The sequence below is a fragment of the Copadichromis virginalis genome, linkage group LG5 (assembly GCF_057382275.1).
Source record: "Copadichromis virginalis isolate Kocher_CV1m ecotype Utaka linkage group LG5, C_Virginalis_male_GT1.1, whole genome shotgun sequence".
NCBI classification, from domain to species: Eukaryota; Metazoa; Chordata; class Actinopteri; order Cichliformes; family Cichlidae; genus Copadichromis; species Copadichromis virginalis.
Genome location: NC_140622.1, coordinates 5,099,304 through 5,123,384, shown reverse-complemented (window position 1 = coordinate 5,123,384; position 24,081 = coordinate 5,099,304). Strand labels below are relative to the sequence as shown.

The following is a 24,081-nucleotide window of genomic DNA, read 5'->3' as shown; positions in this document are numbered from 1 at the left end:
AATGCTAGTTTGCGCACTTTGAGGTCTTTATTTTTAATAAAGTCAATCTAAAATGTTTTTAAAACATACAAAACAGACTAAATTCTCAGCACTCCAACTTCAAAATAATAGTTATTATTTATAATATAATATTAGAATATTTAACATTTTAAAGGCACATATTTTAAAAATATATTTGAAGATACTTATTTTTTCAGTAAGAGATAAGAGAGCAAAAATTCTGTTTGCTTTAAAAATGTAAAATTTCGTGGTTAAAAACCACATGTGCATAAATCATTATTCAAAACACAATTATTTGAAAGTCGTTTTGGCCTAATTTATGAAATCATTGCAAAGACTGCAATAAACCAGTGAGCTCCAAAAAGAAGCCAACACTGTGTAAGAATCCTGATGCACAGCTGTGTGGTATACATTATATTATGTTTCCAGAACAGCATGCATGTTTCTTAATGTTGGGGCGCCCCCTTTTAGACACAGCTAGCATAGTTTTGAAGTTTCCTCAAGGACCTCAAAGCATACCATATTATTCCAACAAGCTCTCTTCCGGCTTCATGCATTTACAGTCATGTGAAAAAGAGGTTTTAACAGCACTCTGTGCAGTTTTGTGAATGACTAAGTGCACACCATGATTCAGCTGCTTGTAGAAACACCTTTGATATTTAAGTATTCATTAGAAACAAGCCTCAGATAATTGGACCAAAGAAATTGACACACCTTTCAGCCAAGAAAACAATAAAAATATGCTTCTGTAAGTTCATTTTAGTTTAATGTTTCTTCTCCTTCTCGTATTTTCAGTTTTTATCTGTCACACTAACACCCAATACGCAAGCTTGAGCCTGAGGAGAGTTACTGACGATGGGATATTTTGTGGAACACGCTGACTCTTGGCTTGTTTCTTTAAGCCAAGAGGCAGCAAGCATTCCTTGTGAAATACAGGACAGTTAGAAAATATAAGGACAATAACGTCTTTCAGTCGTGTTTTCTTTGTGTACAAAAATATACTACCTTGGTTTAAAAATACAATCCAGAATATCTTAATAATTGTTTAACGAGTCTCCAGTACTACAGTCTATGGTTTTGCAACTTTCTACAAGTTTGTCCCTCGAGTGCCCCCGTAGAAAATGTCTGGGACGTAGGATGTAGGTGGTGGTCAGCCATATTGTCTCTGATACAGCAGAAATCATACACTGGCACGGGCGCACCGGTGAAGGAGGGAGGCGAGGACTCTTAGTTTGCAGAAGCCCTCGTTATTTGGAAGCATTTCGGTCCTAGAACTGATCAAGGGGGTAAATACCAGCCAAATTTTGTGTTCACTGTTGATTTAGCAAAAACAGCTTTTCTGTTGGAATCTAATGTTAGCCATGATAAGGTTAGCAGGCTATTAGACAGGGCCTGCCCAGAGCCCATAAGTTAACGAAACCTCAATACACAGAAAGCAGTACCGGTCTTGGATTTAACGAACTAGATCAAGTGCTTGAACTATCGATAAACACAATATCCACCGCATTACATTTGACTTACCGAATGTCGAATTCAAACGAGTACGCAAATTATCTAATTGAAAGATAACATGACTCTAGTCCACGTTACCGTTATATCTAGTGTTGCGGTTTTCGGTGAAAGGTGGTATGCGAGCCTTGTGCAAAAGGTTAATTCAATTTGGCAATACTTAAATGTGCTAGAGGACTACTTAACTCCTCCATCTAGCTAAAGTTAGCGGGATTTCTATTGAACCCACGAGTTTATCACCGGTTCATCTGAAAAAAGGTCCCCGGTGCATGATTCTTCGTTGATTATAAGTGAAGGACGATTCATTTCTTAAAGTTAAGTTAAATTTAGGAATATATGCGGAAAGGTACATTCGGGATGTTTTTGTATTTACCCTATGTGGAAGACTGTGTCAATCACGTGTGAAAGAGAGAGCTAACGGTTTTTTTAATCCCCAATGGTGAGCAACCTATCAGTCAAAACGAAGGGTCATAAGCTGAAGTGATAACATCCAGTTGGCGTTATATACATTATGTTGCTTTTACTTGTTTGCCTGACATGCGTAAGACCTTGAGTGATATCCCATTATTATTATTATTATTATGGTTTCAACTCTAATGGAAAAGGTTTTCACAAGTTTAGCACTGTTTATGAGAATTTGTGACCATTGTTCCAGAAGTGCATTTGTGAGGTCAGACACTGATGTTGGACATGAAGTGCTGGTAAAGTTTGAGGCCAGTCAACTTCTTCTACACCAACTTAACTCATCCATGTCTTTATGGACTGTGTGCACTAGTGTGCAGTCATGTTGGAACAGGAATAGGCCATCTCCAAACTGTTCCCATAAAGTTGGGAGCATGAAATTTTTAAAAATGTCTTTTTATACTAAAGTGTTAACAGTTTCTTTCACTGGAACTAATGGACTCGTGAAAAACAACCCCACATCATAATTCCCCTCCAACGAATTTCACATTCGGCACAGTGCGGGACAATTCTGGCAACCACCAACCCTAGACTTGTCCATTGGATTGCCAAACAGGGAAGTGTGATTTGTCACTCCATGTCCAGCTTAATGCTTTACAGCGCTGTCTCCAATAATTTACATTGTGCTTGGTGATGTAAAGCTTGGGTGAAGCTGTTTGACCATAGAAACCCATCCCATGAAGTAGGGGTGGGCGGTATAAATGGTATATGGTAGAAACGATATGAATTTGGCCAATTGTAGAGATTTTGACTACACCGCTCTACCGCGATAGCGCATGTTGATGGTGTCATCAAGCTGCACCTGTTTTGGTCGAAAGCATTGCAGCGGCTGCAAGCAATATTATCTGCAAATTACAAAAGTCACTGCTGTTTAGTTTTCTGTCTTCGTTTATGTTGGAAGTAGGGCTGCCACAAACGATTATTTTGATAGTCGACTAGTCACCGATTATTTTTGCGATTAGTCGACTAATCAGATCATCATCCATTGGACGTACAGCGTACAGCTTATTGCACCAGAAGCATCTGGTCTTATATAACTATCATTAGCTTACAGCTTGAAGTGTTTGTGCTAACTAAAAATAAAGACAAGATGGTAGTTTATTAATTTTTAATGAAATTTGCAGATTGTTTCGGTGAAGTTTAATAAACTCCTTGCTTTCTAAAATATAACAGGACACCGGAGTATATTCTCCAGCGTCTCACACTTCTGATAATCAGCTGTCTGCTTGACAGTTTTAGCTGTGCAAAAACTATAACTTTAATCTCAGCCAAACCGATTTACTCAGGAACAAATAAAATACTAAAGAAAGCCAAACAATAACATTTTTAAGTTATCTAAGTGACTTATATATATGTTTAACCTGACTAGCGAAAGACGGCGGTGGGTTTGAAAACGATTTGCCGGGAGTCCGGTGTTCTCACGGCTCTAGTTAGCCTTGCCCCCGCCTAGCTAACGAGCTAGTAGGTAACAGACGTCTCCGAAAACGTCGGAGCGCTTTTGAAAATACGTGGTGTCTTGATAAACTGAGCAGATATTTGAGATTTACACGGCTACATTCTCGCCTGAAAATATGTTAAACGTTTATTTTGTGACCCAGAAAGAATAATAAGAGTAAAGTTAAAACTAACTAGCTGCCACCATTGTTGACAACTGCGCTGGGCTGCGCTATGAATTCTGGGACACAGCTTCTTCTTCTTCGGGGTTTAACGGCAGCTGGCATCCTTGTACATGCAGTGCTGCCATCTTCTGTTTCAGTCCGTTATTACACTCTTAAATCCTACTACTCATTCCTGCGTCCTTTGTGATCTTACAAAGCTTCAAACGATGCGTCGACTATTAAATCAGTCGTCGACGATTTTAATAGTCGACATAATCGTGACTAGTCGACTAATCGTGGCAGCCCTAGTTGGAAGTGATAGCAGAGCTTCCCCCTCCCCCCCCCCACCCGAAACCTCCCTGTCAGAATATGCTATAGCATGTTTATGTGGAAACTAGCGAGTAGGGGTGGGTGGTATAAACGGTATACGGTAGAAACAATAGAAATTTGGCCAACGGTAGAGATTTTTACTATACCACTCTACCACAATAGCGCATGTTGATGGTGTCATCAAGCCGCACCTGTTTTGGTCGAAAGCATTGCAGCGGCTGCATACAACATCTGCAAATTATGCCGGGCAACAGAAATAGCAAAGAGACGAAGTAGGGCTGTTCGATATAACGATATATATCGGATGACGATATAAAAACGTCTATCGTTTCATTTTAGCTATTGTTTGTTTCGTGGTGTCGCAAAATAAACTGTTTACGGCAATATTTTTTCATTGTTTTGATGGTCACTGTAGTGGTTATATTAATTTCTTAAAATTCTCTCTTTCTCTTACATTTAATATAACCACACTACGGACAGACAAGCACCTGTTTTTATGCGTTGTGGTTAGCAACAACGACAGTAAAACCATCGCGTGTCCGCTTGCTTATGTTCCACATAAACCTTTCACAATAAAGCCCAAGATCCTGTTGAGACTTTTCAAAATAAACTGAATCACGTGAAAGAGCAGATTATTTACGGATGAGAAGCAAAAAAGAGCCGCCAGGTGCTAAAAAATAAACCTTAGACTCAAACGTTAGAACAGGCTTTTCCCCGCAGCACGCCGTGTAATAAATACTCACAAAGAAAACTGCGGCCTTTACAACTTACGTCTAAAAATGTATCGTTTCATGCATCGGTTAAAACACTTGACACATGACGTGCAGCTGGAAACACTTCCTGCAAGACGAGCTGCCCAAGATTCACAGAATTTACAGAAAATTTTACATTTTTGTGATTTATATCGTTATCTGGACGATAGAATTCTTATATCGGGATATGAGATTTTGGTCATATCGCGCAGCCCTAAGACGAAGCACTTTTGGAATATGGGGAAAGACAAAAACTGTGCTTCCTCCACTTCCATACCATTGATTTATTAATGCTGAATTCTCTCGCAGCTGCTCTATTCCCATGTTGTTGCAGTTTATTAATGACTAACCTTTTCTCAGTTGTTCTCCTGACTGAAGTTTGGTCCGTTTACAGCATCCTGCCATGCGATTGCATTTGTTACCTAACCACCAGAAACCCTCACGTTAACTTTTATCGAGTGGAAAAAAGTTAATGTTCATCTTTCAGCTTCACTGTGCTAATGTTATGCTAACATAGATGTTTTGCTAGCGATCACGTAGGAGATCATTATATAGCAGCTAGCCCAACTTCAGTAACCCTACGAACGTCACTGCTGTTTGCACATGCACATAAAAACAGCTGCGTGTTTAAGTGAAAATACATTGATGGATTTTTTTTTTCTTTTTTGCACTAATGAAGTTGTGGAGTTGTAAAGTATTTTGTCTTGCGTCAATTATACTGTCAGTTATATTGTTATCGCAAATTTTCAAATATATATTGTGATAAATATTTTTGGCCATATTGCCCTGCCCTATTTGGGATTAATAGCCCTTTTCACCTAGTACCTATTCGACTGACTACTGGGTTTCTGTCATCTGAGAGCGAGACGCATGACGAAAGCGCTACTGACTTATGAACTCGTGGCTAAAAAAAAATAGTACCTCGCTTATTTGGAGGTACTTTGGATTTAATAAACACGACCTTTACCAAACACAGGTACTCTGCAAAACTTGCCGGACACTCGTGGCAACCACCAGAGGAAACACAACTAATCTCCACCATCATCTTCAATACAATCACAGAGAACTGTTTGAAGAGTTCCAGAAAGACAGGGCTAGCCAAACAAAGGTTGCTAATGTTAAGACAAAGAGCACCGCAGTCCAACAGCCGTCTCTGTATCAGAGTTTTTCAAGTGGAACTCCTTATGAGAAAACGTCGAAGCGGTACAAAGAAATAACAGAGGCCATTACACATTTTTTTTGGCTAAAGACATGATGCCTATAAATACAGTTAGCAGGGAGGGCTTCACCAGTTCGCCATTCCACAAATGTACGAAACATGCCGCAAGACCGTCATGTTTGAACTAAGCCAAGCTGAAAACTACGCAAGCACTACAGACCTATGGTCAAGTCATACAACGGAACCATATATGAGTTTCACAGTGCACTTCCTCACCGAAGACTTTGAACTGAAAACACGGTGTCTAGAGACTGTGTATTTTCTAGACATAACTACTTGGTGAGTGGTAAAATGATGAACAACTGCACTGAGATCATTTGCAGTATAATTTAAGTTATGTTTATTTAAAACTAATTATAGAGATCGGGAAGGATGTCTTTCAGAATTCAAGCCTCAGAAAATCTTTTATGGGGGCAATGTTTCAATGTTAAAGTGCACTTTGTTGTTACACTGCTAATACAGCAGCTTTCTTTAAATAAAACTGTTGCAGTAAAACGGAAATTATGTATTTATTTTTTGCTATTTATTTTATCAGAAGTCATATCGTTATCGCAATACTGATCACAGTTATCGCACATCGCAGGTAATCCACCTGTTGATGTCCTGTTCTCTCTTAGGGTTTGGCCAAAACCATTTGACTAATTAATCACTTCTGTTTGTGTTTACTAGCTCCTTTAACCTTGAACTGAAACAGGCTAGCGTATGTTATCTTAACCAGATACCTTAAACCAGGTTTCTTTGATCATTAATGTTCTGTTCCAATCATTTTTTGTCAGCTTTCCCACCTTGCCCCTGGTGGCCCCTCCCCCCCATCCTCAGGCAAAACCCCCCCCAACCCCATTCCCTTGTGGGATCTACCCCCTCACCCCTACCTCCCTCCCCCACCCCCTCTTCCTCCCCCCCAGCCTCCATCCCTCTGGCTGTCATCCGCTGCAGTAAGATTTCCCCATCATATCCGCCAAGCTGTCGGACATGTCAGGACCCGTGCCAAGCCGGGCCCGAGTGTACACAGAGGTCAACACTCACCGGCCAAGGGAGTACTGGGACTATGAGTCCCATGTGGTTGAATGGGGGTAAATATTTTGACTTCTAGACAAATTTACACATGCTAGTTGAGAAATGTTCGTAACTGATATTTGGTTGCAAAATTACTGTATTTTACAGAAACCAGGATGATTTTCAGTTAGTGCGGAAGTTAGGACGTGGCAAGTACAGTGAAGTCTTTGAGGCAATCAACATCACCAATAACGAGAAGGTTGTGGTGAAGATACTCAAGGTAAAGCTGTACAAAGGCTTACTTTTATATCTCATGAAGTCATTATGCATCCTAACTCTTTTTCTTCGTTTATCTTTTAGCCTGTAAAGAAAAAGAAAATAAAGCGTGAAATTAAGATTCTGGAGAACCTGCGTGGAGGTCCTAACATAATCTCTCTAATTGATATAGTGAAAGACCCTGTAGTAAGTATCATAGTTATTAATGAAGAACATTTAAAGTCTTGTTCACAAGTACAGCAGAAATTATATTTTATTTGCGTTTTCTTTTTTCTGATTACATAATGTGTTATTCAGAAAAAAGATGCATTAAATTTTGGGATGGTGTCATTGTACCAATAGCACATTGAACCTACCACTTGTGCCAGCTTATTGGTTACACTTGGGAAATTTGTGTCTGTAAGTACTTAAATAACCACGGCTAGATAGATACATGTAAGCAGTTTTATAGTAATAAAATGTAGTGAGGGCTCTGTCCAAGCAGTGGAGCAACACATTGTGTCTGAGCCATCATGGTCATTCAAGATTTAAACAAATACAGATTAAGATTTCTGATTTAGAATTTTAGAAGTCAAGAGCAGAAGTACCCTGTTTATGAAATATCTACCCTATTGTAACATGTGGTTTCTGAGTACCTATTTTATTTATTTTTGGACAAACCTTCTGCGACCAGTTAAAAAAAAAAATGTGTCCAAAAAGCAGAGGGTAGAAATCTCCAGAACTCATCTCCCTGGGTGAGAGTGGAGAATATCTTTCATGGTTATTTCTACTTAAATAGAAACTGATTTTAATAGAGCATCAAAGATTTAATAGTGAAAGTTGGTAGCTCTGATTCACACTGTGATTAGCATTATTTGTGGATATGGTTGTGCAGCCTATGGTGAGAGAGACCACAGTTTGATTAGACTTTTGATGTTTTATATTAAAACAAAATGTAAGGCTCACAGTGTGGCTGTCTGCTTGGCTTGAACAGAGATAGATTTAGTGCTTTTTCTTTGTGTCTTCTTCTTCTTCTTCTTCTTCAATTGTTTGGATTTTGTATGAAACTGCAAACGAAAAATAAAGTACACGAAATGTCTCTCTTGCAGTCCCGAACACCTGCCTTAGTCTTTGAACATGTTAACAACACAGACTTCAAGGTAGGAACACACTATGATTTTTATTCTGTCGCGCATTTTATTGTAATATATTTCACCCTCCTTTCTTGGCATACTCGTTGTTTTACCATACACGTGTGTGTATGTGATGGAGGAATAGGATAGTCCAGTGCTATGTCTTCGGTGCCAGAAAGTCAACAGTCTTCTGGTTCTATCCTCAATCACTGGCACAGTGCTCCTTCTGTGTGACACATGGGTGCTGTCATTTAGCTGTAGGACTTTACCATTAAAAGGCTAATGATTTTATTTTTGGTATTCAGCAACTATACCAGACCCTGACGGACTATGATATTCGATTCTACATGTATGAGATCCTCAAGGTGAGTCCTCCAGCTCACTCTATGATGTGTCAAACTCAGAACGTTGTGATACATGTTTAGATGAAGACCTTTCACAAGACACTAATTCCCTGGAAAATGTTCTTTGACTGTGTTTTTCTTTGGCTTTTTATACTTGAATTCATTTTGTTATCAGCATTTTCCTGAAGGGAGAATCAACTATCTCTAGCTCTTTTGGAAATCTTGGGAAGAAAAACTTAAACAGTATTTAACAAAGTCCCTTTGGTATTCTTTGTAGGCTCTGGATTACTGCCATAGCATGGGAATAATGCATAGAGATGTGAAGCCACATAATGTGATGATAGATCATGAGCACCGTAAGGTGGGTGAGAGATAATGTTGCTTCTGCAATGTAACAACATGATAAAGTTCATTGTCATTGCTGTTGTGCTTTTCTGTTTGCCTCTCTGTGTGGATTCCTATTCTTCACAGTCCCTCTACTGCATTCACAGGTTGAAGCACAATATTTTAATTTCCACTTACTTTACTTGTACTTAGTACGTACCCTGGTTCTGAGTGCTAATCGCTTAATTTCTTTGTAGCTGCGTCTTATTGACTGGGGTCTGGCTGAGTTTTACCATCCAGGACAGGAGTACAATGTCAGAGTTGCATCTCGCTACTTTAAAGGACCCGAACTTTTGGTGGACTATCAGGTATGGCAGTGAGGTAGTAGCGTGTGCTTTAGCGTTTTTCTGGAGTGCAGTTGGAGGTCTTTGTACTGTGGATACTGAATTTTGAGTCTTTGTCAGTCACTGAATGAACCTGTTGTGTCCAAAATTACAGTCTTGTTCCTTTTGCTAGGCTGTATTTTAAGTCAAATCAGTTTAGTTTTATTTATATAGTGCCAAATCATATCAAGTCACCTCAAGGTGCTTTATATTGTAAGGTAAATAAATAGACTTTGTAACAGATTTCAGCGAGTAGTGTTTCAGTCATCTTCTCTCATCTTTCCTCATCATTGGCTCTTCCACTGTATTCTGTATTCAGATGTATGACTACAGCCTCGATATGTGGAGCTTGGGCTGTATGCTGGCATCCATGATCTTCAGAAAGGAACCTTTCTTTCATGGTCATGACAATTATGACCAGGTGAATAAATCTAAGCTATTATTGTGTTTCCCTGTACTTGTTAATTTTAAAGATGATGAGTTTTATAACGCACATAAAGTATACACAGAATATTTATTTTGGCTGTTGATGTTTTCTGTCCTTCAAACTAGTCAACTACTGTAGTTTCTTTTTCTTTTTTTTCTTTTTTTAAACGACTATTAAATTAATTCCCAGCAGGATTTATAGATATTACCGTGAGCTTTGTTTAATAGGGTTTTGATCTACTAAGTGTCTAGATGTTTTCTGTAAACAGCTGGGAAATAGATTTTATTATAGTGCATGTGTGTGATTGATGATTTCTAAATGACTGTTGCATGTTCTCCTGCAGTTGGTGAGAATAGCCAAAGTGCTGGGGACAGAAGACCTCTACGACTACATAGACAAATACAACATTGAGCTAGAACCTCGCTTCAATGACATTCTTGGCAGGTACTAGGTTCAGCTGAATTATTGTTAGCAAATACACCTGCGGCGGGGGGGGTGGTCATGTTGTCAGGTACATGGTTATTATCGTTAACAAAAACTAACGAAATAACGAAAACTAGAAGTAAAAAAACATTTTCGTTAACGGAAATAAAAATAAAAACAAAAAAGGAAAACTAACTAAAACTGTAATGAGTGTTCACAAAACTAACTAAAATTAACTGAAATTATAGCAAAAATGTGTTTAGTTTTCATTGATGTGTGCGTGTCCTACAATAGTCAAGGGTGAAAATGAAGTTTAGTTTCCAGATTTTTTTCTTGCTGTCTAATTATGCCAGCAGGTGGCAGCACGTTAGTCGAGTCGTCTGTGTTGCTGCTCCGTCCACGCGCAGAATCATGTCAGGAAAAGTCGGGAGAAAGCGCCAGAGTCCAATTTGGGATTACTTTGAATATGACTGTGTTTTGGATAAAGCAAGTGTCTTGTAGTGGAAAGAGACAAATTATGAGGGACATTTCTAAAGGGGAAAAAATCCCACAAACCTTAAAGTGCACTTGAAAAGCTCACACAAGAAGGCTAACCTAGCTTACCTTGAGAAGGTAAGGGAGCACACTCAACCCTCATCCCCAGAAACAGAAACTAACCCCAGGCAGGCAGCGTGATGCATCCCGAGACAACAGGACTGGGATATCTACATAACTGTGTGAGTCAATTGCCTTCAAAAAGTTTATCAATTCACTTGAACCAAAATTACGAACACCCGGTGCTGCAAGAGCTAATAGTCTCATTGGGGCCAAGATATAAATTTTATAGTTGCCTGGTATCAATGGTTGTTCATCTGCCTTTATTTATTTATTTATTTATTTATTTATTTATTTAAAGAACCCATAGGTGGGAATGTGAGTTGTCTGTCTCTGCGTGTTAGCCCTGCGACAGACAGGCGACCTGTCCAGGGTGTAGGGTATGGTAGCTGGAATAGCAACATACCCAAGAATAAGCAGAAGAGAATGACTGATATGATGAAACTGGGATTTTGTTACACTTAATTATTGCAAATACAACTAAAACTATAACAGAAACTAATCAAAACTAAACTGAAACTAAGGATTTTCAAAAAATAAAAACTAAACTAAACTAGCAAACAATTGGTAAAAACTAATTAAAACTGATATAAAATTGAAAATCTGAAGTCAAAACTAAATAAAAATAAAAACTAATGAAAATTGCAAAACTATTAAAACCCTGGTCAGGTAAATCTAAGATGGGTCAAATTGGAATTTCTTCATGGTTTGTGATATTCCAGTCAGAAACAAACACAACCAAACTCCACAAAGACTGAACTCATTTAAATATCCACAAGAGAACAGAGCAATACAAAGAATCAATGTGAATAAAATTGTATTTATGTTGCACATTTTAAGTTAAATATCACAGTTCAAAAGAAGAGTTTTAGCTCCTGGGTGACTGATGATCCACTGAGTATATCTTCTCCACTCCCATCTTATTACTCATTCATGTGTGTATACCCATTTTGGTGGCCACAAAATGTTACAGAAATTTGTAATGGGATAATCTAAAGCATGAGTGTCAAACTCTGGCCCGTGGGCCATTTTTCAGCAAAACTTGTTTGAGTCAATAAGAAAAGATTGATTCTTATATTTTTTTTCAATAAATATTAATGTTAGCCTGCGACTTTGTTCCAGTTTTGAATTTTGGCCCACTGTGATCTAAAGTGTTTACTGTTTTGTAAACGAATACAAACACAAGGCACTAATCCCCCCCACCCCAAAATAGGCATTCTCGTAAGCGGTGGGAGCGATTTGTCCATAGTGAGAACCAGCACCTGGTCAGCCCCGAGGCTCTGGATTTCCTAGACAAACTGCTGCGCTACGACCACCAGGCCAGACTCACTGCCCGCGAGGCCATGGATCACCCATACTTCTGTAAGCCCTCACCATCACCTCTGTGTCTATCTATGGTTATTTATTTTTTCTGCTAACAATAAAATGAAGGTTGCCATGACAAGAAGTAATTTATTTATTGTTTCTACAGTCCCTATTGGGAAAGATCAGTCTCGTGTGACCGGATCAGCCAACCTACCCAGTGGGAACCCTGCTGTTAGCACAGCAAACATGATAACTGGTGAGAACGCGCACTTATACTGATAGTATACTGGCCTACAATTTAAATCCCCATGCCTTTAAATCCATCCAAGTTTCTCTTTAAAAAAACAAAACTTATGGGTTTGTGCATCCTTGTGCTTTAGGTTTACATTTTCCTCAACTAATATGGCAGAGTTATTATGCATTAGCTTCATTAAGATGCATGTCAAAAATCTGGATGTCAGTTTACTGTCATGTAATGGGGCGGTCGTGGCTCAAAGAGTTGGCAGTTCGTCTTGTAACTGGAAGGTTGCCGGTTCGAGCCCCGGCTCGGACAGTCTCGGTCTGTCGTTGTGTCCTTGGGCGAGACACTTCACCTGCCGCCTACTGGTGTTGGCCAGAGGGGCCGATGGCGCGATATGGCAGCCTCGCTTCTGTCAGTCTGCCCCAGGGCAGCTGTGGCTACACCTGTAGCTGCCTCCACCAGTGTGTGAATGTGAGAGTGAATGAATAGTGGCATTGAAAAGCGCTTTGAGGGCCCCGAAAAGCGCTATATAAATGCAATCTATTATTATTATTATTATTATTATTATTATTATTATTATTAAAAAGGGAGGTGTGTACCTGGGACTACCATATTAAGGATATCCACTGTTGTCCTAAAGTAAAAATTTACTTCAGATTCGTAATATTACTTCCTGGTTTACCTTTGGTCACACACAGTGTGATTGCATTAAATTATGGATTTATTTCTTCTTGTACAGAACCAGTAGTTCAAATCCTTGGAATTGATAAAGCTGCCTGCTTTGCTTACTGGTTTCACTTGCAGTTGGGCAGTTTGTGTGCTGGAGGAGGAAACTAGTAGTGCAGTCTACAGCATAGATATGGGCATCACTTTTATTTCTATTGCACAAAAGGATCAGAGTGCAGTGGTAAATTTTAAATTGTTTCCAGGAAAGAAACAACTATATTATCCCATTAACACAACTGTGACTCTTTGTAAGCAGCTGCACACGCAGCATGCTAGCCACAGCTAGTCAAGAACCCAAAGCTGAATGAATGCTGACCCCAGCCCAGCAGCCAGACCCTGAACTTCAGCAAAGTGATGAGCAGTCAGGCTGCAGCTTCTGTATCATATGTCTAAAGTAGAATTACTGTGGGCTGGGTTTTAATCTTTGCTTTGTGCTGTTGGCTTTATGTTCACACATAAATACTAAGAGAAATATCATCTCTGTCTTATTAGGATAGGGATTTGTGTTGCTGTGTGGGACTGTAACCCATAGGTTTATATTATTAAAAGGTAATTATGAGATAATACATTTCATGTTATTTTACAGAAAAAAACCCTTTCTCCTGGGAGTAAGAACTGTACTGCAGAACTGTTCTGTGTAATGTGTAATACATTACTTTTTTAAAATAATGACCCCAAAGCTGATACCTCCAATATGCAACACATTTGGCCACACAGCATTCAGTTAATTTGCACAAATGTCTTTGGCTACGTTCACACTGCAGGCGAAAGCGCATCAAATCCGACTTTTTTGACCCTATGCAACTCATATCCGATCATGGTGTGACAGTGTGAACGGCACAAATCCGATATTTTTAAATCCGACCTGGGTCACTGTCATATGTGGTACTCAATCCGATACATATCTGATGTTTTAGAAAGCGACTGCTGTTTGAACGGTCATGTCGCATTAAATCCGTCTTTTACGTCACTGACACAAGACAGACGCCGATTATCAGCGCCGGAGAAGACATCGTGAACGCTTCCTGGTCATCCAGTGTAGATGTCAGTGAAACTGTTTGGAAGACAACGTTGGAGAAACGTGAACATTTTATTTGTACTGTATAATCTGCAGATTCTGACAGAAATCTGCAGCTATCCTTTGAAGCACCGCTCCTCTAAAACAGCAGTAAGGATCATTATTAGGCCAAATGTAAATAACAAAATAACTTTATAACTTAAAGCAAAATTGGGAAACGTAAAGTCCGAAACAAGTCTTCATATTAAGAGCCATCAAACATACTGTTTGCTCTGGGTCTAAACTGAGCGCGTTGTGCGTGACGTCTTCTTTTGCGCATGCGGGCGCTTTGAGCGTTCACACTAGAGTGCGTTTGCTGTTGCATTTTATTTGTAGTGTGAACACGCAGACAAAAAAAATCGGATTTGATCAAAAAATCGGAATTGAGCTTTAAGACCTGCAGTGTGAACGTAGCCTTTGATATGCAATGCGATGGTGGTGACTCTTCAAGCGGGTCAATGAGCACCCAATCAGAATCGATAATGGAATTGGTTAATTCTTATCGATTCCCATGCGAATTTTAAACTGTTGAAAAATTTCTGTCAGCTCTGAGGTAGAAATGCTAATATTCAGAGTGCTCGACTGTCCTGATGGTCTCATCTGGCTTCTCTCTCTCAGGTATCTCTGCCTTGCCAGCCTCTACTGCCCTGGGGCCTCTCACTGGCTCACCTGTCCTATCTGCTGCCACCAATGCCCTGAGCACCCCGGTGCCCGCTGCTGCTGGCGCCCCACAGTGACACCCTCACCCAGATTCACACTAAAAACACCCCCACCCCTCCCTGTGTTATCAATCTCCCACTTTCACCACCACCCAGTCAGGATGGGGGAGGGGTGTCTTAGCAGTTCTCTGCCAGCCGTCACCATATCCAACTTAACTCTGTGTGACTACGCTTCAGCAGCTGGAGGCAGCAGTTATCTTACAAAAAAAAGCTGTTTTCCCTCCTGTGAATGAGAGTGTTAACATGACATATGAAATGAATGTTGTTTATCTGGTATTTTTTTCATTTTGCCCCCAAGTATGTTTTGGGTGGTGAGACTAAGCAATGGTCATTCCTCCCCACTGTGTGTTTTAGTTTGGCGAGAGAAGGCACTGGTCAATAAGAATATCAGCAGAAGGTAAAGGGAGATGCTGGCTGTCAGGACCAAGAGGATATATATAGTTTACTACTGAGCAGCGTCAAACACACAACCTAATGAGAACACTCATCTGACCTCCCCAGGAGAGTTGAAACACCCTCCAGATCACAGTATTTTGGTGCTGTTCTGTACCCCAGGTGTATGTAAACACAATGACACTTCAACACTTTCTCTGCCCGAGTAGCTTTGTCTTGCCTTTCTTACCAAACAAGATCACTCGACTTCTTTTGCTATGTGACTCCCTGTCACGTCATCCTCCTTTGTTTTGTTTTTTATTTTCTCTAATCCAAAACATTGTGGACTGCTGGATAAAAGTTCTCTACCATCAAGGTGTCTGTTCGACTCAAGTGTTGTTGTGCGATCTTTTAAGAAGCCAGGTAAGGGTCATTCAGGTTCTCAAAGAAATGGTTTCTCTAAATGTGCTGCTTTCCAGTTCCTTGAAATACTTCAAGATCTAACCAAAGTTTACTCAAGTTGTTTGGAAGAAGAGGCTGACCAATTGCTTTTTTTTCCTTCCCCTCCAGTGGGAAGCTAGTAGGAGTTGCTCACAGAGTGGACAGTGTGATATGTGTAGTGAATGAAATGAAAACATAGGACATTGTCATTTGCTGGTAGGGCTGTCACAATACCAACAAAATGAAGTACAGTGATGTATATCTTCTTTTTTTCTTTTTCTTTTTTTGGAACACCTTTGTGCTTTAAAGCCACATGCGAGGATTTGTATTTGTGTAATCACGTCACAATCAGAGGAGGAACATTGTTGGCCCTCTATGTTCCTCTGCTGAACTTTTTATGGAGCTGAAGAACAAGATGAGGGGCTGTCATCAACTCTCTTCACGTGCCTCTCCACAAATGAAACGGAATTGAGACGCAAGTGCAACCAGAAATGAAAGCAAAATGGGATAGACTCCCATTTATTTGAAAAGGAGTGTGCTTAAATGAGGGAAATGCACCCCTTAAAATCCAGAGTAAGTAAAGTAAATTAAGATTAATGTTGCATTGCGTAGGGCAGGTATAATCCTTTCACTGAGACAGCCCTACCTGCTGGTGACTGTTAGAGAAAAGTTCACCTCTCATGTATAGTGAGTGACGTTTTTGAAGAGTCATGCAGTTTGTTGGCTTTCACCAACACGTTGAGGGAAGCAGTGGAGTATAATAGCATTTGAAAGATGGTTTCCCGTAATGTTTTAGTGCCAGAGTTTGGAAGTGCAAGTTTTAGATCCTGCTGTACATACGCCTTTTTTCCATTTCAAAACCTGAAAATGCAAATAAATCAAAACATGTATACATTGACCCGACAATGGAGCAGTTTAAATCCCTACATCACTGTATATATTTTTCTGTCCTTATGTAGAAGACTAGTATTTGAGAATATTTGTGTAAATAAACATGTGTTTTATTTATCAGGTAAATCTGTCTGATTCATGTCTGTCATGATTACACAGACTTGGGCTGCTACAAATGCAACATCTGGATGTCTTGCCACAAATGCTCTAAATTAAGAGTTTAAGAAAGATGCACTGATGCTAAATGAACACTGAAAATATAAATATGGAAAAGAAATATTTGTGTATCCCAAAGTGCAACTTCAGTTTTGAAAGGTGTTGCCATCTCGAGTTCAGTGTGTACAACTCTGTCCTACAGCAACAATGACTAGGATGCCGTTTCTACTAGTGGTTAAAATCTACTACCTCTCTGTGCAAAAACAAATCTTTGTGTCCAGTTGAAGTGGATGCTTTTCTTCAGATGTTGCACAATATCAAGAATTTGAAGCCTGTTCACATGGATGGAACACAGTTGTTTTTCCTGCCATTAATTTTCCTTTTTCCATTAAAAAAGTCTACCATAAGGATGGGTCCGCTTATAGGCCCAGTTGTGATAGAATATAACCCCCCCCTCCACACACACACACACACACACACACACACTTCTTCTGTTGTAGATGGTGGGAAAACAGTTATTTTGGTGTAGTATGAAAGATTTATTCAGTAGGACAAGCTGTAAAATCTATGAAAACAAAAGCCCAAAAAAATTTGCCGTCCTCCACATTTTCCGAAGACTTAACATCTTAAAGTTGATATTTTGAGGTAAACAAGCAAACCTTTTGTTTGACAGTCCCCTCTCATCCCCACTATCCCCTGCATCTGGATAATGTAGTGGTAAGACTAGACACCTTTGGAGTGAGAGTCGCAAGTTCGTTTTCCCCACCTGGTATCCAGTAAGGGTCCTGGCTAGACCCCCCCCCCCCAATGCTAAAGCCAAGTCCTGGAATGGCGCGGCTATGTCTACAGCCTGTCTGCAGCTCGGACACAAGCATTTCACTACATGTTGTACTCTGTATGAATGTGTATGTGACAAAGGTTGTTTGTTTGTTTGTTTTAAAGCAAGAGCTGGAAAGATGTTGACCTGTTAAGTTCTCTTAACAAAGAAATCCAATAAGCCCACAGTGGTAAAGAAAAAAACAAGCTCATGTCACCCAGTTAAACTCAAAGACATGTTACAAAGTCCTATATCATTCATGTTCAACCCTCATGAACTTAGGCACACGCTAACTGTCGATTTTTATTTTGACTAAAGATTTCAGGTCAGCTGTTTGAGGTGATGTCTTCCTAAACAGTTCATTATCTTTTTGGTTCACCCCGATGTGCAAACCTGACAGTGCACTCTCTGGTATTGTGAGGAGGTATTTCTGCTGCTGATGAAGCCACAGCACTCCAGATGGTGGTAAAACCTGCAAAACAACAGTGGAGGCCTCACATTGCATCACTCGGGACTCTGTATTTGATCAGGTGAATAGACTGCAGATCATACCTGTTTAAACGCAGCTCCTTGTCTATTTCCTCCAGAGTCTTCCCTTTTGTCTCTGGTAGCATGAAGTAGAAGAACACTGCAGCTGCCACAGCAGTCAGCCCATACACAAGAAACATCCCTGACAGGCCAATCATATCTGCAGAATTAAAACACATTTCTTTTTGCTACCATGTTCAAAAACATATTTACACTGTGGGTCTTGATATGTTTTTACTTTGTGTGTTGGGTTCTAGGTCAATGACATACAATTAGGGCCATACGTTTTGAATAATGAAAATAAATAAAGAAAAACAAATTTGCTTCTGTAAATCACAACAGTGGATTTTAAATCAAACAAGTAATCTTAACTGTTAAACTTTGAGCTTTTAAAAAAAATCTGCATTTATAGATTTTATATTTTGCATTTTTTGGTTATTCATTATCAAAAAAATATTAAACTATTTTGTGCAACGCATTTAACTTCAAACTGGAGAGCTTTTATTTTGGTATACCATTAACTTCATGTAAATTGTCCTTCTGCACAGGAGATCCAGCTCATTACATTTCATGCTGAACTTTTAGGGTCAAGGTTGGGTTCATTTAAAAGTCAACATTATAGCTATCGTACTTTTAAAAAAAGGAGAAACAAAAAGTATAATTCTCCATATTTCACACTTTCAGACTTGTTTCCATTCAGTTATAAACAAGTCACTCTGAATTTTCACATAATTAACAGTTAACAAGCTTTCAAGCAGCTTTCAACTTTTATATGCCAGCATGACACCGATCACAAATTCCCATCTCAAGAAGCACAAATAATTGTAGTATTTGAGTATTATCCACAGCCAGAAGCAAAGCTGATAAAAACTGGAGGTGGGAATGAGAGAGTAACTTGCTTTAAATACTACCCATGATAACAGTGGTATCTTGATGCATGCTCAATCATCCAGGTAAGTAAATCCCAAAAAGGTTGATTCTGTTCATCTGGACGTAGCGTTTTCAGTGGGAGAGACGTTTCGTCACTCATCCAAGTGACTTCTTCAGTCTTCTGACTGCAGGTTTTGCCATTCTTATAAACAGTACCTTTGCACAATGACTGAAACCAGCACTACTAATGAACAATTCTCATCCCAAGCCACTTCACATACAAGTTATAAACAGAACTGTTAACAAAGGACAGCCCTGGCAGAGTCCAACTCCCACCAGTAATGAGTCTGACTTAGCAAGTCGAGCCATTTGTCAGGGTGGGATCACCACTGGTAGCTTAATGTTAGCAGTTAATGTTAATGTTAGCGTGTTGCTTTTTCAGGCATTTAATGTGTTTGCAACAGTGGATCCTTGTCTTTTTGTACATTATATATGAGGTCATATGTATATTCACCACATAATACAATGTAATTACACTTTATTGTATCCAGTACTTTTATTTTAGGGTACGCACTAAATTGGATACAATACAGAGAAGTTTAGCATAAAATGTTAACGTTTCTCCAACGTTGTCTTCCCAGCAGTTTCACCGGATGGCCAGGATGCGCAAGGATGACACGCAAATTCGTGAAGCGTTCCACATTTTTGTGGGTGGCTGTAGCGCAGGAGGTAGAGCCGATCATCTACTGATTGGAAGGCTGGTGGTTCAATCCCTGGCCCTACTCTGCAAATATCCTTGTGCAAGATACTAACCCCAAGTTGCTCTCTGATGCATCAATCAGAGGCTGGGTGAATGTGGCATGTAGTTTAGAGCGCTTTGACTGAGCAGTCCATTTATCATGCATCATGAAATCAATAGATGTAATGAACTTTTTTTTTGGAAGCATTTTATTATTATAATTATTATGATTTTTTTTATTCATTTATTTTTTTTCTGGTAAACTAAAGGTAAACATCTAGCTACTTTAAAACCTATAGTGCTATTGAAACTCCAAGACTCACCAATAACATTCAAAAAGGTGAAGGTGACCAGCAGATTTGCAGCCCAGTTGAAGCAGTTTGTGAATGCGAATGCTCTTCCTTTAACAGCAGCTGGAAATATTTCACTCAGGAGGAGCCATGTCACTGATCCAAAAAAAAAACAACAAAAAACGTTATGATAACCCACAGGTAAAAATTGTAATGGAGGTAAAGCTATGCTTGACAAATACACAGAAATTATTTAAGCTTTAAATCTATAAAGTAAATAATATTGAATAAATTTACACACTTGGTCCAAATCCAACAGAGTATGCACTGACAGTACCCATCATACACAGGAGGATGATCCAGTTGATCACTTTGCCGTGGACTTTAGTAAAAGTTTGTGGAGTGGGTTCCAAAGAAATGTGGCCGATTTTATCTTGTGTGGTGTTTTTAAAAAGAAAGTGGTTTCCAGCCAGAGACGTATCAAAAACAGAGTAATTGCCAACAGGTGAGTGACGTGCCCGTGTTTCGTTAACGTCAATGTTTTGAGCATTACAAGGTCTCATAGCGGTCACCTGCGAATGTCCACTGAAGAGTCCGATGGTTATTAGGCACAGAGCCATGACAGAGCAGCCTCCGATGAGCAGAGGCCTTCTGCCCACTCTGTCTGAAAACGCCATGGATATCAGAGTAGCAATCACTTTGACCAACCCCAACCCAACTGATGCCAACACTGCTGAGGAGTCACTCTGAAATCCCACTGTGTGGAAGATGGTGGAGGCATAAAACAGTACGTTTGGCTGGCCTGTGAACTGCTGAAAGAGAACTAATCCCAGCCCGATGACAGTCCGAGTCCTCATATTGTCCTGGCGCTTGAACAAGTAGAAAGTGCTGCGTTGAACCTTCTTATTTCTCTTGCTAGACTGCACTTTTGAGTCATCTGCTTCTTGGGCTTCAGTGCTGTCATTTTGAAAGCACTGACTCTGGTTGAAAGAATCCTTACTACTGGAAGGGAGTAAGCAGATGGACATGAGCTGTACCAGTGTTGGTACCACAGCTAGACCAAACATCCACTTCCACCCTCTTTTATAGCCAGACAGGATATAGTTAATGGCATAAGCTGACAGGATGCCCACAGTAATCCCAGCCTCATACAGTGTTACCAGGAAACCTCTGCGGTCTGGACTTACTACCTCAGACACAAAGAGGCAGCAGGACATGGAGGATACAGACATGGCAAAGCCTATTGTGATCCTTCCTATGACCAGTGCTAAGAATGAGTTGATGAGCAGAACCAGGCTGGCTGTCAGGATCATGACATTGCTGATGAGGATGGAGTTCCTGGAGCCATGACGGTCAATTAAGCAGCCGCCAATGATCGAGGCCAGCAAGGCTCCTATCAGCAAGGAGCTGACCAGCACCTCCTGCTGAATGCATGACAGCCTGAAATCAACCTTGAGCTGCAGTAAAGCACCCGATATGATGCCCAGCTCATAACCAAAGACAAGTCCGCCCAGAGTAGACACCACACTGGCCAATGGCGTGATAGGACAACCTGTGAGGAAAGAAAAATTAAGATGGTTAATTTTTAAAGTATAAAAGAAAATGTACTGCCTCCCAAATAATCTCAGTTGTAAGGAATTACACAGAAGAAAACTACTGAACGGTTATAAGATTTGAATCCATTCATTTTATGTTATTTGTGGTAAACTGAATTGGAAACATTCTTTTTCTTTGTGTTTGTTGGGTTAGCGTCTAGAAATAAAGATGGAACTTGAAACAGCTTGGTTTGATGCATACTTAGATGATGTTATTTGGACAAAACCTTAAATCCTTCAGATGTCAGGAGTTAGTTTACAACTTACTAAACTCCTGACATCATCAGCAAGTGGTACTACAACTTCATCTTGCTGATCACGTTAGAACAACAGGTGCATTTTAGCTTTAGAAAGTACCCTAATAAATGAGCCACATTGGTCACTGTGATCAGCCTGTGGTTCTCTGATGTTCAGAATCTATTGATTGAAATGCAAATGAGGCAGAAAAAGATGAAGATGTAAGCTGCTGGAGTTCAGTCTTCCCTTGATAGTCATTTAATTTTCACCTTTGCACCTTTGAGTAATTAAAGATGTTGTGCTGTTCAATAACCATGTTCTGAATGTAGATTCAGGGCTTCAGTGTGAAATGTGAGCTATCAGCAGCTAGAACAATCAAGCAAGCATTTGCACTGGCGGATCACATTAGTCAACACTAATGCATTTCACACAATATTTACACCAATTTACTTTATGTCACAGTAAAAATCAGCATTTGATTGTGGTAAACTGATTTACATAAAATTACTTACTCATTGCTTCTGTCTTGTTATGTGCACATTTAAGCCAGACCATGCAGCTCTAAATCCATCTTTCAGAAGACATTCACTGTAGAGTATATGGGAAACAATAAAAAGATCATCTCCATTTCGTGTACTGTCCTCCTGCTCTGGCACCAACAGGAAGCCCTGCTGACAGAAAATCAAAGGAAGCCCATCAGAGCCTGTAGCAGCACCGCTGCCATGACAACACTTTTGTTGATTACAATGATTTCATTAGGGAGTCCATGCAAAGAAGGTATAAAAAGAATGAAATAAAACATGTCTGTGTAGAAAGCAGTTAGCTCGTCAAAGTATAATTCTGCTAGACATCCTGTCACCTGACAGTGACAAGGCAGTGGAGAATTTGATGTGTCGCTCTGAAATATCAAGAGGGAGAGGAACATCACTACTGTAGTTAAAAAGCACTTGTGTCTCTGCTTACTGACTCTGGAAGACATTAATTATCACCGACAAGCTTCAGTATTCATTAGCTGGAACACTGAACTGTCACCGAAACATCCAGACTTTCCTGACTGGTGGATGAGTCATTCAACAGTTCATTCACTGATCAATAACTTGGACAGTGCTCATAACTAACATACAAAAGACAACGATTCAACTTAACGCTTTAATTGACGTATGTTGGCAGAGTCGTCTGTCTTTTTGTGCTAGTGTCAGTCCAGGGTGTATAAGAGCCTTCTATGAGAATAACCTGACTAGTTTAACAGAGTAACTTTTCATCACTTTTCTTAAAACAATTAATTTTTTTGACAAACTTTTTTGTGTAAAAGGTGGATTAATTTAATCTTTCAATTTATTAAATATTTAAATATTTAAAATCTGCAAGTAGAATGATTTCACAAGTTTCTTTACAAAATTTGCTGTGCTTTTTCGATAGTAAGGCAGTAAATACGTTATATAACTATTATATTTGTTTCCGACTATTATTGCAAAAATAATGATAATAATAATGATGATGATAATAATAGCAATCCACCTGGAATTAAATACGATGTTTAGAAATCTGTAGCACGGCTGGGGTTCACACTTAAAACCATGACAGTAAAAAGTAAAATATTTCCTGTTCAATAACATTTTTACTTATAGTTACGTAAATGCCACCATATTTACGTAAAATTCAAAATTCCGTAAAAATTCCTCTTCACAACTCTCTTGCAGCCTATTTTAACGCTCCAGCTTCTTCTGTTGTGGAGAAATGTAGCTCCATTATTCATCCCTCCCACTGTATTTCAGCAAGCACAGTGGGCACGCACGCACACACACACACACACACACAGGGCAATCCGCTGTGAATTTATATATTTTTGGGTAGGACAGAGAAATGGACTCACCTCTGGCAGCAGGAAACAATACACAAAAATGCTCCTGGAAAACCTCTGGCCCTCCAGGAAGTTGGGGCTACGTGGCAGCAGTGTCAGATTGCAAAGAAGAATTTCTTGGCCAAGTTTTGACGCCAGAGGTCGTCAGCTATGGAAGTTCCCCGGGAAGGTAATCCAGGCAGAGGATCTGCAAGCACCGCCCACAGCCGGCCAGAGCAGAGAGGAGGACCAGTCCGCTCGCTTTGTCACACACACACACACACACACACACACACACACACACACACACACACACACACACACACACACACACACACACACACACAATAATGACGGAAAAAACCCAAACCACATTTAACGTGTCTGTGAAAGTGACGTGCTGAGTTATAGTTAACTATTTATTTTATAAGTAGCATAAAGAGCTGAAGAGTTAAAAAAAATACTCGTACTGCATTTTGCGCGTATTATTAACTGTGATATAATTACT

General features: G+C 39.7%; 2 protein-coding genes, 1 non-coding gene and 1 pseudogene across 5 annotated transcripts; 3 read left to right on the top strand and 1 right to left on the bottom strand.

Annotated features, from left to right (window-relative positions):
* Positions 1 to 1,109: 1,109 nt before the first annotated feature.
* On the top strand, positions 1,110 to 16,627 carry csnk2a4 (casein kinase 2, alpha 4 polypeptide). Of its 3 annotated transcripts, none has more exons than XM_085455597.1 (13): positions 1,110 to 1,286; positions 6,647 to 6,943; positions 7,035 to 7,146; positions 7,227 to 7,328; positions 8,231 to 8,281; positions 8,560 to 8,619; positions 8,876 to 8,959; positions 9,180 to 9,290; positions 9,625 to 9,726; positions 10,076 to 10,176; positions 11,963 to 12,111; positions 12,221 to 12,310; positions 14,697 to 16,627. In XM_085455597.1, exons 2-13 carry the CDS (start codon positions 6,843 to 6,845, stop codon positions 14,813 to 14,815), a joined length of 1,182 nt encoding a protein of 393 aa, XP_085311723.1. In that variant the 5' UTR covers positions 1,110 to 1,286; positions 6,647 to 6,842; the 3' UTR covers positions 14,816 to 16,627. The 3 variants fall into 3 exon arrangements, with proteins under 3 accessions (XP_085311723.1, XP_085311724.1, XP_085311725.1); XM_085455598.1 differs by lacking the exon at positions 1,110 to 1,286 and adding an exon at positions 1,580 to 1,799; XM_085455599.1 differs by lacking the exon at positions 1,110 to 1,286 and adding an exon at positions 1,833 to 1,948.
* LOC146708781 (small nucleolar RNA SNORA57) lies at positions 8,338 to 8,474 on the top strand. The gene has a single exon (XR_014920675.1). It is a non-coding gene; the product is annotated as a small nucleolar RNA SNORA57 (small nucleolar RNA).
* A 541-nt stretch (positions 16,628 to 17,168) lies between the features above and the next one.
* Positions 17,169 to 23,759, bottom strand: slc2a10 (solute carrier family 2 member 10). Its single transcript, XM_085455596.1, has 6 exons — positions 23,607 to 23,759; positions 22,246 to 22,401; positions 20,203 to 21,453; positions 19,935 to 20,057; positions 18,027 to 18,162; positions 17,169 to 17,946 (listed from the first exon to the last, which is right to left on the bottom strand). Exons 2-6 carry the CDS (start codon positions 22,286 to 22,288, stop codon positions 17,850 to 17,852), a joined length of 1,650 nt encoding a protein of 549 aa, XP_085311722.1. The 5' UTR covers positions 22,289 to 22,401; positions 23,607 to 23,759; the 3' UTR covers positions 17,169 to 17,849.
* On the top strand, positions 19,425 to 19,579 carry LOC146708779 (U6 spliceosomal RNA; annotated as a pseudogene).
* Positions 23,760 to 24,081: the final 322 nt, after the last annotated feature.